General features: G+C 40.4%; 1 protein-coding gene across 4 annotated transcripts in view; it reads left to right on the top strand.

Annotated features, from left to right (window-relative positions):
- Positions 1–12,876, top strand: part of ptprb (protein tyrosine phosphatase receptor type b) — a 114,899-nt gene that overhangs the window by 62,164 nt on the left and 39,859 nt on the right. For all 4 annotated transcript variants that reach the window (XM_060839738.1, XM_060839739.1, XM_060839740.1 and 1 more), the window contains 5 exons: positions 904–1,170; positions 6,388–6,651; positions 8,906–9,169; positions 10,389–10,646; positions 11,473–11,736. In XM_060839738.1, coding sequence (XP_060695721.1) covers positions 904–1,170; positions 6,388–6,651; positions 8,906–9,169; positions 10,389–10,646; positions 11,473–11,736 — 1,317 coding nt within the window. The remainder of the gene's footprint in view (positions 1–903; positions 1,171–6,387; positions 6,652–8,905; positions 9,170–10,388; positions 10,647–11,472; positions 11,737–12,876) is intronic.

The raw sequence follows: 12,876 nt of genomic DNA, 5'->3' as shown, positions 1-12,876 counted from the left end.
CTTAAGGCTTTCCATCCACCTCTACTGACATAAAATGTTGGGCAATGCTGTTGTATTATGACTCATAATCAGTGTGTCAGTCTACCTTTAAAGAAACAGATTCATCATCATTTAATCCTAGCCTGTGATCTGAGGGTACACAGACCTCACAACCCATCTTACCTTTGATAACTTGAAGCATGCCACTCTTCTGGAAGCATGTTCCTCTCTTGCAACTTAATAACTTGATATTAGCCCAAATACTTATGTGCCTGAAGATGGAATTTTTATACATAACAGTTGGTTGATTTCTTCACCATCACGATATTCACACCTAGTTTCTTGTATTAAGAAAGATAATGTAAATATTACCACACCAGGTAAAACATTCTGTTGAAGGCAAAATCACACCGTTCGCAGGTGTGTTTTGACAACTTTGTGCAAAAGGCAGGAAGGAATGGGGCTCGAGGTGTTACACCTTTAGACCTTCCCGTGACCTCCAAATCCCACTCCAAATGCATACTGTTATTAACCTCACTCTTCCCTCCCATCCTGGGGGATAATTAAATTGCCAGCAGTGTCCATTACTCAGTCATAGTATTGCTGGAGCTGTCACCTTGTTAAGTTTCATGGTCATCATTAGTCTGGCTTTTAATTCAAGATTCTTATTGAATTTGGATTTCATTACCTGCCACAGTGGGATTTGAATCCATACCTCCACTGGGGCTCTGGATTATTAGGCTAATAACATTTCCATTACACCAGCTCCTTACCTTCAATAAATAAATAGAGTTCCAATGATTCATTTATAATATATTTCAATTTTACAATGGCTTTAGAGGAACTTTCACACTCAACAAAGGACAAAAAATAAATTCGGGCAGTGTTGCTTTCAAATTGTTTTGTAACACTGTTTTTCCTTAGTGCCGGCTCAGGTATCAAACCATCATGTGACAAACAAAGGGACAACCAACAGCCTACACACCAGCTGGACTAGAGCTGGTGGGGACATTGACAATTACCAAATCCACCTCATTCATGAAAACATTGTAATAAAGAATGAAAGTGTTTCAAGTGAAACCGATCAATATCTGTTTCATTCCCTGAAACCTGGAGGGTCATACTCTGTGGTCATCACCACTGTTAGCGGAGGAATCTCCTCAAGACAATCAATAGCTGAAGAAAGAACAGGTAAGAAAAGAACACATAACACAGGAGTGACAATTGCTGTTTGCTGTCCCTGTGGCTTAGTTATGAAATAAAATGTCCATTGTGAAGCTGAGCCTGTGTGCCATGAAAATTTACAATTCTAATCAAATCACAAGGAGCCCATTGGACCTCGCATGTCTATGTCAGCCCTTCCAATTAATAGCTGAAAATGTGTTGCTGGAAAAGCGCAGCAGGTCAGGCAGCATCCAAGGAACAGGAGAATCGATGTTTCGGGCATGAGCCCTTCTTCAGGAATGAGGAGAGAGTGTACCAAGCAGGCTAAGATAAAAGGTAGGGAAGAGGGACTTGGGGGAGGTGCATTGGAAATGCGATAGGTGGAAGGAGTCAAGGTGAGGGTAATAGGCCAAAGTGGGGGTGGGGGCGGAGAGGTCAGGAAGAAGATTGCAGGTTAGGAAAGTGGTGCTGAGTTTGAGGATTGGGACTGAGACAAGGTGGGGGGAGGGGAAATGAGGAAACTGGAGAAATCTGAGTTCATCCCTTGTGGTTGGAGGGTTCCTAGGCGCAAGATGAGGCGCTCTTCCTCCAGCCATCGTGTTGCTATGGTCTGGCAATGGAGGAATCCAAGGACCTGCATGTCCTTAGTGGAGTGGAAGGGGGAGTTGAAATGTTGAGCCATGGGGTGTCCCAGAGATGTTCTCTGAAACGTTCCACAAGTAGGCGGCCTGTCTCCCCAATATAGAGGAGGCCACATCAGGTGCAGCGGATGCAGTAAATGATATGTGTGGAGGTGCAGGTGAATTTGTGGCAGATATGGAAGGATCCCTTGGGGCCTTGGAGGGAAGTAAGGGGGGAGGTGCGGGTGCAAGTTTTGCATTTCTTGCGGTTGCAGGGGAAGATGCCAGGAGTGGAGATTGGATTGGTGGGGGGTGTGGACCTGACAAGGGAATCACGGAGAGAGTGGTCTTTTCGGAACGCTGATAGGGGAAGGGAGGGAAATATATCCCTGGTGGTGTGGTCCATATGGAGGTGGCGCAAATGACAACGGATGATATGATGTATATGGAGGTTGGTGGGATGGTAGGTGAGGACCAGTGGAGATCTGTCCTGGTGGTGATTGGAGGGGCGGGGCTCAAGGGTGGAGGAGTGGGAAGTGGAGGGGATGCGGTGGAGAGCATCGTCGATCACGTCTGGAGGGGAAATTGCGGTCTTTGAAGAAGGAGGCCATCTGGGTTGTTTGGTATTGGAACTGGTCCTCCTGGGAGCAGATGTGGCGGAGACGAAGGAATTGGGAATATGGGATGGCATTTTTACAGGGGTCAGGGTGGGAGAAAGTGTAGTCTAGGTAGCAGTGGGAGTCGGTCAGTTTATAGTAAATGTCCGTGTTGATTCGGTCGCCCGAGATAGAAATGGAGAGGTCTAGGAAGGGGAGGGAGGAGTCTGAGACGGTCCAAGTAAATTTGAAGTCGGGCTGGAAGGTGTTGGTAAAGTGATGAACTGTTCAACTTCCTCATGGGAGCACGAGGCAGCGCCGATACAGTCATCGATATCAGAAAATGTGATCATATATTAACCATCCTTGAAATGGTTGGAAAATTTTAGGTGATGCAATTCTGGCAATTGAGGTTCCCTGACAGGAATACAAGCCCATTAAATAACTTCTGTGGATTTTTTTCAACCATGTTCTTATTCGAACACCGGTTGTCCTAATGTGTCTACTGCAATTCACCACCAGGGGGCAAATAGTAACTGCTGTAATCAGAATTATGTGAAAGAGAGGGAGACCATTTGGCCTATAATAACAGTCTCTTTAGGACAGCTATCCAATTCACCCCAGTATCCTGCTCTTCCTCTGTTGCATTACAAAATCTGTCCGTCCTGTTTGTGTTTCCTATGTGATGAGTTGTTATATTCTACAACAGTCGCACCAGCAACAATAGGCTATGAAGTGCAACCTGAAAAATTGCTTCAACAAGGTTGAAAATAAATAATTATCAGCATTTGAATAATTTCATGATGAACAATAAAAATAAGTAAATAAACATTCCATTGAAAGAGATAGTATGTCCCTGAATAATTCAATTTCTTAGCGTGCTCAGTATTATGGTCCCAGCTGATGGCACTACTGGACAAATTAGATCTCAATGAAATCTGGCCTTACAGGTCATTTGTTTAGTTCAGGAAACGTGATGGTCAGTCACTGAAACATAGTCACACAAGGCTACATCATTACCTTAACAACAGAGCAGAAGCTTTTACATAAAAGATAAAAACAAACCAAGGGCAAACTAAATTATCTAGATTTAGAACACAGTTCAAAGAAACACACAGTAAAACAAAGTCTCATCTGTTCCCCAACACCATCATTTTGCAATGATTCAAATCCAGAGCAGTTACCCCTCCACATCACAACTTTCAGTTTGAGTTAGTTGATTCTTCCCACTTCATTCTTGTGAAGTCTTCTTACATGAATATTCTCAGATTTGCTTTTAAACATCTGTATATTTCTAACACTAACACTCCTGGTCTGGAAGTTGCATAACTTAAAACTTTTCTGCTAAGATAACGGTTCCCTTAAATGCACTGAAAAATCTCTTTTTTAGGAGAGCCAACTGCGCTTAATTCTGATCCCTGGATCATAATAAGATCTGAGGACCATAACATACAGGAGCAGAATTAGGCCATTCAGTCCATCAGGTTTGCTCCACTATTTCATCATGACTGATACGTTTCTCAACGATTCTGCTTTCTCTTTGTAACCTTTTATCCCCTTACCAATCAAAATCCTACTCCATCACGGTCTTCTGTGGCAATGAGTTCCAGAGATTAACACCCCTCTGGCTGAAGTAATTCCTCCTCATCTCAGTCCTAAAAGGCCATCCTTTCACTCAGTGGCTGTGCCCTCAGGTCCTAGTCTCCCCTACTAGTGGAAACATCTTCTCCACATCCACTCTGTCCAGACCTCTCAGTATTCTGTAAGTTTCAATCAGATACCTCCTTCTAAACCCAACCAAATCCAGATTGTGAATCCACAACAATTCCTCATATGATAAGCTCTTCATTCCCGGGATCATTCTTGTAAACCTCCGCTGGACCCCCGCCAATGATAGCACCACCCTTCCTTGGATACAGAGCCCAAAAATGCTTACAGACTCCCTATAGTGTGGAAGCAAGCACTTCAGCCCAACAAGGCCACATCGACCGTCCAAAGATCAGCCCACCCAGACACATTCCCCTACCCTAAATGTACCTCTCACTAATGCACGTAACCTACATATCCTGAACACTACGGGCAATTTAGCGTTGAAAATTCACCTAATCTGCTCATCTTTGGACTGTGGGAGGAAACTAGAGGAAACCAAAGCAGACACAGGGAGAATGTGCAAACTCTATACAGACAGTCACCTGAGCTGGAATCAAACCGGAATCCCTGGCATTGTGAGGCAGCAGTGTTAAGTATTGAGCCACTGTGTCGCTGTACCAAATACCTCACAATATGCTAAATGTGATCTGACCACAATCTCTGCAATACATATCTGCTATTGTATTCTCGTCCTCTTGAAATGAATGCCAGCATTCATTTGCCTGCCTAACTGCCAACAGAACCTACATGTTAACCTTAAGAGAATCCCAAACTAGGACTCCCAAGTCACTTTGTGCTTCAGATTTCTAAGCCATTCCCCATTCAGAAAGTAGTCTACACCTCTATTCTTCCTATCAAAGTGCATAATCTCACATTTTCCCACATTATATTACATCTGCCAGTTCTTTACCCACTATCCTGGCCTTATCCAGTCTCCCACTTCCTCAACACTCCATGTCCTTCATCTACCTTTGTGTCATCTGCAAACCTAGCAACAATGCCCTCAGTTTCATCATCCAGATCATTAATGAATAATGTGAATGGTTGTGCTCCCAACAACGATCCCTGCAGAACTCTACTACTCACCAACTGTCAATTTGAACTCTTACCCCTGGAGTGTAAATGGAAGATTGTTTCTCAAGTCTCCATTGTACTGCACAAAAAAACTTGATCCTCTCATTTTTTAAAATCCATTTTTGATTATCCTGAACCAAATATAGACAAATGGCTCTCAATGGTTATTCCAACTGTTGTAAACCACCATAGGATAAACAACCTTCCATTAACACTCCAGGAGTCCCTGCTCTCTGGCACATACCAGAAAACTAGTCATTATTTTGGAGACCTGCAAACCCGTCAGTAAAGTAACCAACTCCAAATGTCACAATACTAAAATCCAGTAGGTAAATATGATTGTAATATATATAAATCAGTCATCTTTCATCACATGAATGTACCTCAGTTCATTGTCTGTCTAAGTAAACTACATTAAAGCCTGTGGCAGAGTTTCAAAAAATTTTATTTTGCACAAACAGCAGGAAACTCTTTATATTTCGAATCACTACAGTATGGAAGCAAGCCATTTGGCCCATTGAGTTCACACTGACCCTCTGAACAGCATTTCACCCAAAACATTTGCCACTTAGCCTGCACATCCCTGGACACTATGGGCAACTTAGCATGGCCAATTCACTAACCTGCACATCTTTGAACTGTGGGAGCAAACCAGAACATCCGAAGGAAACCCATGTGGACACAGGAAGAAACTCCACACAGACAGTTGCCTGGAGCTGGAACCAAACCCAGGTCCATAGTGCTGTAAGGCATCATGGCTAACTACTGAGCCACTGTGCTGCCCTGAACTTGACCCATTAAATTGATATTTATATACACTATGGGCACTTGACCATGCACAACCAGCCCCCCATTATAACATCCTCCCTGGCTTATCTGTTGCATCGGAAACTGCTGAGTTGATAATTAGACTTGATTGAGCTATAATAAAATTGTCTGTTATTATGGTCCACTTAAACTGGCTGGCTTTTCACTCCAATTTAATGATTAACATCTCTAATTCATTTTCATTGGATCAAATATAGAGAGCATGGAATTTCAATATGTGATTTTATGGGTCTAAAATAGAGTAACATTCAGTCATTACCTTTAAATGATGGTTTAATTTAGTCAATTCCTCTTTACACTATCCTAAGATATGTACAAATTCTAGATACGAATTGGAAGAAAAAAAACATAAGGACATAGAAACAAAGTTGGCTATATGTGAAATATTCTTCGAACACATGATACCTAAATGATGATGTAGCATCTAATGCTTGAAACAATGTCTTTTAACACTTTTCTTCTGTGTCATTGTTCAGTTCCTTCAAGTGTTCCCAGTGTGATGGTGAATAATCATGGTCGAAATGATTACCTTCTCGTTTCCTGGCTTCCTGCATCTGGGGACGTGGATAGTTATCTAGTGACTCTGTCCCACAATGGGAAAGTTGTCCAATCCCACACAGTCTCCAAAACCAGCTTTGAGTTTCCTTTCGGTTCCCTTACCCCTGGAAGGCTGTACAATGTGACTGTAACTACCAGAAGTGGGAGATATGAAAACTACACTGTCACACAACAGCGGACACGTATGATATCATTTTTATTCCTTCAAATAATGACATCTAGAATGTGTGTAAACAAATTCTTATAATTTTCGCAATTTACCAGGTCCTTGAAGATGTTAAGCATCACCCTCTGTCTATCTCTTATAAAGAAAGGCTGGAACTTTTTGCACTGGAGCGTAGGAGGTTGAGAGGTGACCTAATAGAAGTTTATAAAATAATGAGAGGTCAGGATAGAGTTGATAGCAGTTGTGTTGTCCCCAAGATTGGGAATTTCAAGACTAGCGGGCACACTTTTAAGGTGAGAGGAGAGAGATTTTAAAAAAGGCATGAGGCAATTTTTTTTTACACAGATGGTGGTCCACATGTTGAATGAACTTCCTGAGGAAGTGATAGAAGTGGTAAAATTGCAATGTTTAAAAAACATTTGGATCAGTACATCAATAGGAAAGATTTGGAGGGATATGGGCCAGGAGCAGGAGGTGGGATTAGTTTAGTTTGGGATTATGTGTGGCATGGACTGGTTGGACCAAAGTTTCTGTGCTGTATAATTGTATGACTGTATGTATGGCTTTATATCCTGCTGAGCACTGCTGCCAATTGTGTTGTGTTTCAAGTTTAATTTGCAATTCAGGATTTATGTGCCTGACATAACGGTTTTGTCTTAGAGAAGTTATGCTCTAGTTTACACTTCAACACTTTGCCTCTTTCTGATCTCCGCTCAGCATTTTCAGATGGCCCATGTGGAATAGCAGCACCATGAGTCTCCATGCCGCCTTGCCATGGCTTGAGCAGCTGATAATATTACTAGCCAAAGTCTCTTTTTCACAAGGCAGCTGTGCAGCACCCCAATGTGACACCTTCCTTTCTTTTGTTCCTATTTTCTTGAGTCCCTTCAGTTAAATTTATTCAAAATATTGTAATACAGTGTCCATCAGAGCTAATTTTCACCATTAGCTCCTGAAAGTGTAATTTGATGTATTTGAACAATTTTTATAGAACAATATAACAGAAAACAAACAATATATTCAAATCACATATAATTAAATCCACAGTTATATTTCAAAATGACCCTCTAAACTGATTGCCAATTGAACTTGGCTAAAGTAACTTCAACAGATCCAAATGGAAAATCGAGCTGTGTGCTGTGCGCTTTCTTGTGCTTATATGTGATTTACTCAGGAATTCTCAGATTAGAATGGAATCTTTGAGGAATTTGAAAGAACTGTTTCATCATCTACATTCTGCAGACTAACATCTTGATCAGGAGACTGGCTCCCATTGGCAGAATAAATCTTCCTTTTGTGAAGGAACTGGCAGGTTTATTGGCCATCAAGTAATTGCCTGTCTAGAGTAAAATTCTACTTTTACGCTTTTTAAAAAGAAGTTGTTGAGTGTTTCTTTTTAAAAAGAAGTACTGAGAGATAAATGCAATGAAGGAAAATGAATTACACTTTCTGGACACGACAACCAAATATGAGAGAAATTCTATTTTTTTGAAATATAGCATTGCATTTATTGAGGACAGGTTTAGCTCAATTGACTGGACAGCTGATTTGACACTACAGAGTAATGCCAACAGCAGTGGCTTCAATTCCACCAGTCCAGGTTACCACGAAGGACTCTACTTCTCAACCTCTCCCCTCACTGAAGTCATGCTGATCCGCTGATTTAAGCTACCACCAGTTAACTCTCTCTAATAAGAGAGCAGCCCTATAGTGTGGTATTACTATGGCAACTTTACCTTGCACTTTGAGTAGAATATAAAGTCATGAATATCTTATTAAAAGTTAAGAAGACCCCCAGATTGAAATCTTGCAATGACATTTGGGTATGTGTTCAGTCACAATTTATGGGGATTTACATTTACAGTACAACCTCAGTTATCTGAACGAGATGGGCAGGGAGTATTTTGTTCAGACAACTGATCGTTCAGACAACTGATCGTTCAGACAACTGATCTGATTGTAAACAAGCGGTAATTTATGAGTGCCGGTTATCGAACATTTCTCGGTTATCTGGCAATGCATGCTATAATGCTGTTTAACTGATAACTGAATGCTGTGTTCCTAATGCCGTTTTTACAGGACTTTGAGATCTTGTCCACATAATCCGAAATTTGGATAATTGATGTTCAGATAATCGAGGTTGTACTGTACATGTATAGCATTCTGCTGAAACGCTAGACCATTTTTAATCAATTTATTTACCAAGCTGCTCGGGTTTCTTGTCAGCATTTTGCTTAAGTGGCCTTGTAACTTCTTTTCCAACTTTGCAGAACCTGCAGTTGTACAAAGAATCACAGTTATCAACTCTGGAAAGAGTGACTATCTGAAAGTGTCTTGGTTGGATGCATCAGGGGATTTTGACTATTATATAGTAACTATCAAAAACAGTCACAACTTCAGCCAAAGCTTAGAGGTTCCAAAGTCTGAAAATGAATGCATATTCCTCAGTTTAATTCCAGGACGGCTTTACAGCATTACTGTTAGCACCAAGAGTGGGAAATATGAATCTCATCATGTTGCCACTGGAAGAACATGTAAGCATGATATTTATTGCAATAAATATAGCATTTCAGTTTTAATGAATGTTAAACACTTTGATCTGGAATATTAATAACTTTGGCAGCAACACCTATATTTCTGCATGTGTATGCCATAAGTTAATTTAATTTAATTATTTGTTTGGTGACCAGCCAGATTTTAATTTTGGAGTGGATGGCTAAGGATACATTATTTATCAAATGTTCTTTGGGAAATAACAGAAGAAAGGTGCCTTTGGATAATGTATTAACTTAAAATACCCATGTAGAAAGAAAAGTTGGGATTCAAAAGTGATAAAAATACAAGCAAGACTATTTTTTTTAAAACCTTGAATGAGTTCATTACATATTTATTAACCTAAAGAGGTATGACAGTAATAAATTGACTGTCCGTGTGTAATTAGGACTGTTTTGTTATTTTAAAAAAATACCTTGCCTCGTTTACACAAATTTTAAGGAATTTAGTAACTGCTGGATTTGTAGCATCCAGTTAAACAATTGAACTGAATCAGTCAAGATTTTGACTATGATTAGGAACCCAAGAGCATGATGACTAGAAACAATTAGATAACTTGGTTCCTCATGCCTGTAGTGCCACATAATAGGATCATAACTGATCCTCAATCTCAACTTCACTTTTCCACAAAATTATTCTGTAAGAATTTTACAAATTAGTCTCAACTCCTTTGGAAAAAAGAAACAGCTGGCATATGTTGAATCACAAACAAAATTGCAGGGGAACAATGGACCCACTGTAAATTTATTTTAATTCCTCCAATTTAAATATTTTATTTTCTTCCTCTCTTCAGTTTCTGTGCCTGCTTGATTACGGGGCAGCTTGAACCAGTGTCCACAGTTTTCCATAATCTAACCTTGCTGCATTTCAGGCAGCCAACAGTTGCATGGAAATGGCCTGAAGTAAAATCATTTTCATGTCGGAAAATGAATGGCTTTTCTGACTGAACCTCGTCCAAAAGCTAAATCATGGCTGCAGGCTTTTCAAATAGAAAGCTGCAGATATAAACAATGGCAGAGTATGCTGAATTCCTCGCCAATTTAGTCTCCCTCTTCCTTACAAGTTTGACATTTATATTTAATGAATGTGATCATTTCTTTGTATCAGATTTCACTGACTTATCCTTCCTTTGACATACTTGTAGTCTTTTTCAGTAGTGTTGTTGAAATGTCTGATGCTAATGTTGCTCTGTCTGATTAGTTCCGGCTGCTGTTGGTTCTCTAACTGTGGCTGATAGGAGCACAGATACCCTGAATGTTACCTGGGAAGCAGCTGCTGGTGACGTGGATCGCTATGAGATTCAACTGCTCTTCAATGACATGAATGTTTTCCTTCCAATAACACTCAGCAGCACATCACATCAATTTACTTCCTTAACCCCTGGACGTCTTTACAAGATCCTAGTCTCCACGTGGATTGGGACCCTACAGCGTGCTGCCTTCATCGAAGGACGTACAGGTAAAAAAGAAACAGATTATTATGTGTCCAATATTTTATGAACAACATTTACACTAACTGCTATGGAATAAAATTTACACTAATATAAAGTTGAGACTGCATCTCACCAATAATGAAGGAAACGTTAGTGGCACAGTTCTGCAGAATTAAGCTCTTAACAAAATGCAGTAGCTTATCAGAATCAGCCCAGCAGTCATAGACTAGCTTGTCAAGTGAAGGGCTCCTGTTATTTTGTTATACTATAATGTGAACTAAAGATTTGTTTGCACTGCAATCTATAAATAGAATGTTTTTCACATCGTAAAATATGGAATCGTCTTTAAAATATATAAAATAACTGTAAGAAAATATATAAAGTTTTGCAAATATAAATAACTTACAACCAATTCTTAAGCCACCCTTGTTCTCACTCAATAATAATTAATATGATATGTTCTCAAGACTTAACCTAGAAAATAAGAGGAATTTGAAGAATGGTGTGCAGATATTTAGCTGGGAAAAAAAAAGAAAATCTAGATGATTTTACTTAGAAAGCAATTATAGTTCTTAAACATAACACCAGACTAAAGTGTTACAGGTGCTGAAAATCTGAAATAAAAAACAAAAGTGTTGGAAATAGTCAGCAGGTCTGGCAGTGCCAGTGGAGCCAAAACAACATTAAAATCAAGGACGTTTCATCAGAAGAAAGGGAACTGAAACTTTAATTCTGCTTCTCTCTCCACAGATGCTGCCAAACCTACTAAGTATTTCCAGAATTTTCTATGTTTTAATTTATTATAACATATAACCATGCAGTTATTAATATTCTGAATGTGTCTTTCTGCAGTACCCAGTGCAGTTAAAAATATCCATGTTTCAAATAATGGAGTGACCAAGGGCTTGAAGGTGAACTGGTCTCCTGGAGGAGGGGATGTGGACAGCTATACTGTGATCTTATCCCACAAAGACCATCAGGTCTCTGCCCGCCCTATTCCAAAACACCAGCATGAGCACACCTTTTATGATCTAGAGACGGGAGAGCTCTACCAAGTGTTAGTTCGGTCAAAAAGTGGCAACTTCCATAACAATGCAACAGCATTTGGATGCACTGGTAAGACTTACTCAGAAATCCTGTGATTAACATCACACTAAAAACTGCATTGAGTGATTAGGTAAATTCATCGTCAATACATAAATACCACAGCATTGTCACTTTCTGTGCACAGGGATTTCACTTTCTCTCATTCCCTAATTTTTCAAGTGCCAGGGCACAACACAGGTTAGAGTTGAAATTCAGGGGGGCAGTTGCATTTGATACAGATTTACCAAACCTCTGGACTGCACTGAAGTCTAGAAGAATTGAAATTCATCTTCAGGACAGCTCAAAATACTTTTCAGCCAATGAAATACTTCTGAAGTACGGTCATTGTTATAAGGTAGGGAAATGCAGCAACCAATTAATGCACAGAATGCTGCTACAAACAGCAATGTGACAGCGACCACGTAACTTATGTTTATTTGTAGAATGTTGATGGATAAATGTTGATCAGGACAGTAAGGATAACTCCCATGTTCGTCTTCAGAATTGTTCAATGGGATACTTTACATCCACATCGAGTGGCAAATAAGACCTCTGCCTAATGTCTCATGCAAAATAGTTAGGACCAGACTTTAATGTCACGTATATTCAAGTAGAGGAATACTTGAGTACAGTGAAATGTGTACAAGGTCACCATTCTCCAGCACCATCTTGGTTACAAACACTACGCTTAAAAAGCAACAGCAGGAATAAAAGAAACAAAGCCAAAAGGAAAGAAAAATGTCCAGATTTTAAAGCCCCATCTCAATTAAGACATATGGAACGCTCAAGCCCTGATGCAAGTATCCAGGCCCATCCCCGGTTTGGAGTTTGCAGAGTTTTGCTGATGCCACCCCGATCACTGGGAGGATTAGATTGGATTCTCTACAGTATGGAAACAGGCCCAGCCAGTCCACACTGACGAGTAACCCACCAAACTCATTTCCCTCTGACTAATGCACCTAACACTATGGGCAATTTAGCATGGCCAATTCACCTGACCTGCATATCTTTGGACAGTGGGAGAAAACCGGACCACCTGGAGGCAACCTGTGCAGACACAGGGAGAATGTGCAAACTCCACACAGACAGTCATCCGAGGCTGGAACTGAACCTGGGATCCTGGTGCTGTGAGGTAGCAGCGCTAACCATTGATCCACCATGCCGCAGGAG

The sequence above is a fragment of the Hemiscyllium ocellatum genome, chromosome 19 (assembly GCF_020745735.1).
Source record: "Hemiscyllium ocellatum isolate sHemOce1 chromosome 19, sHemOce1.pat.X.cur, whole genome shotgun sequence".
In the NCBI taxonomy this organism is placed as follows: domain Eukaryota; kingdom Metazoa; phylum Chordata; class Chondrichthyes; order Orectolobiformes; family Hemiscylliidae; genus Hemiscyllium; species Hemiscyllium ocellatum.
Note: the sequence above shows the minus strand (reverse complement) of the source record. Positions and strands in the feature narration are given on the sequence as shown.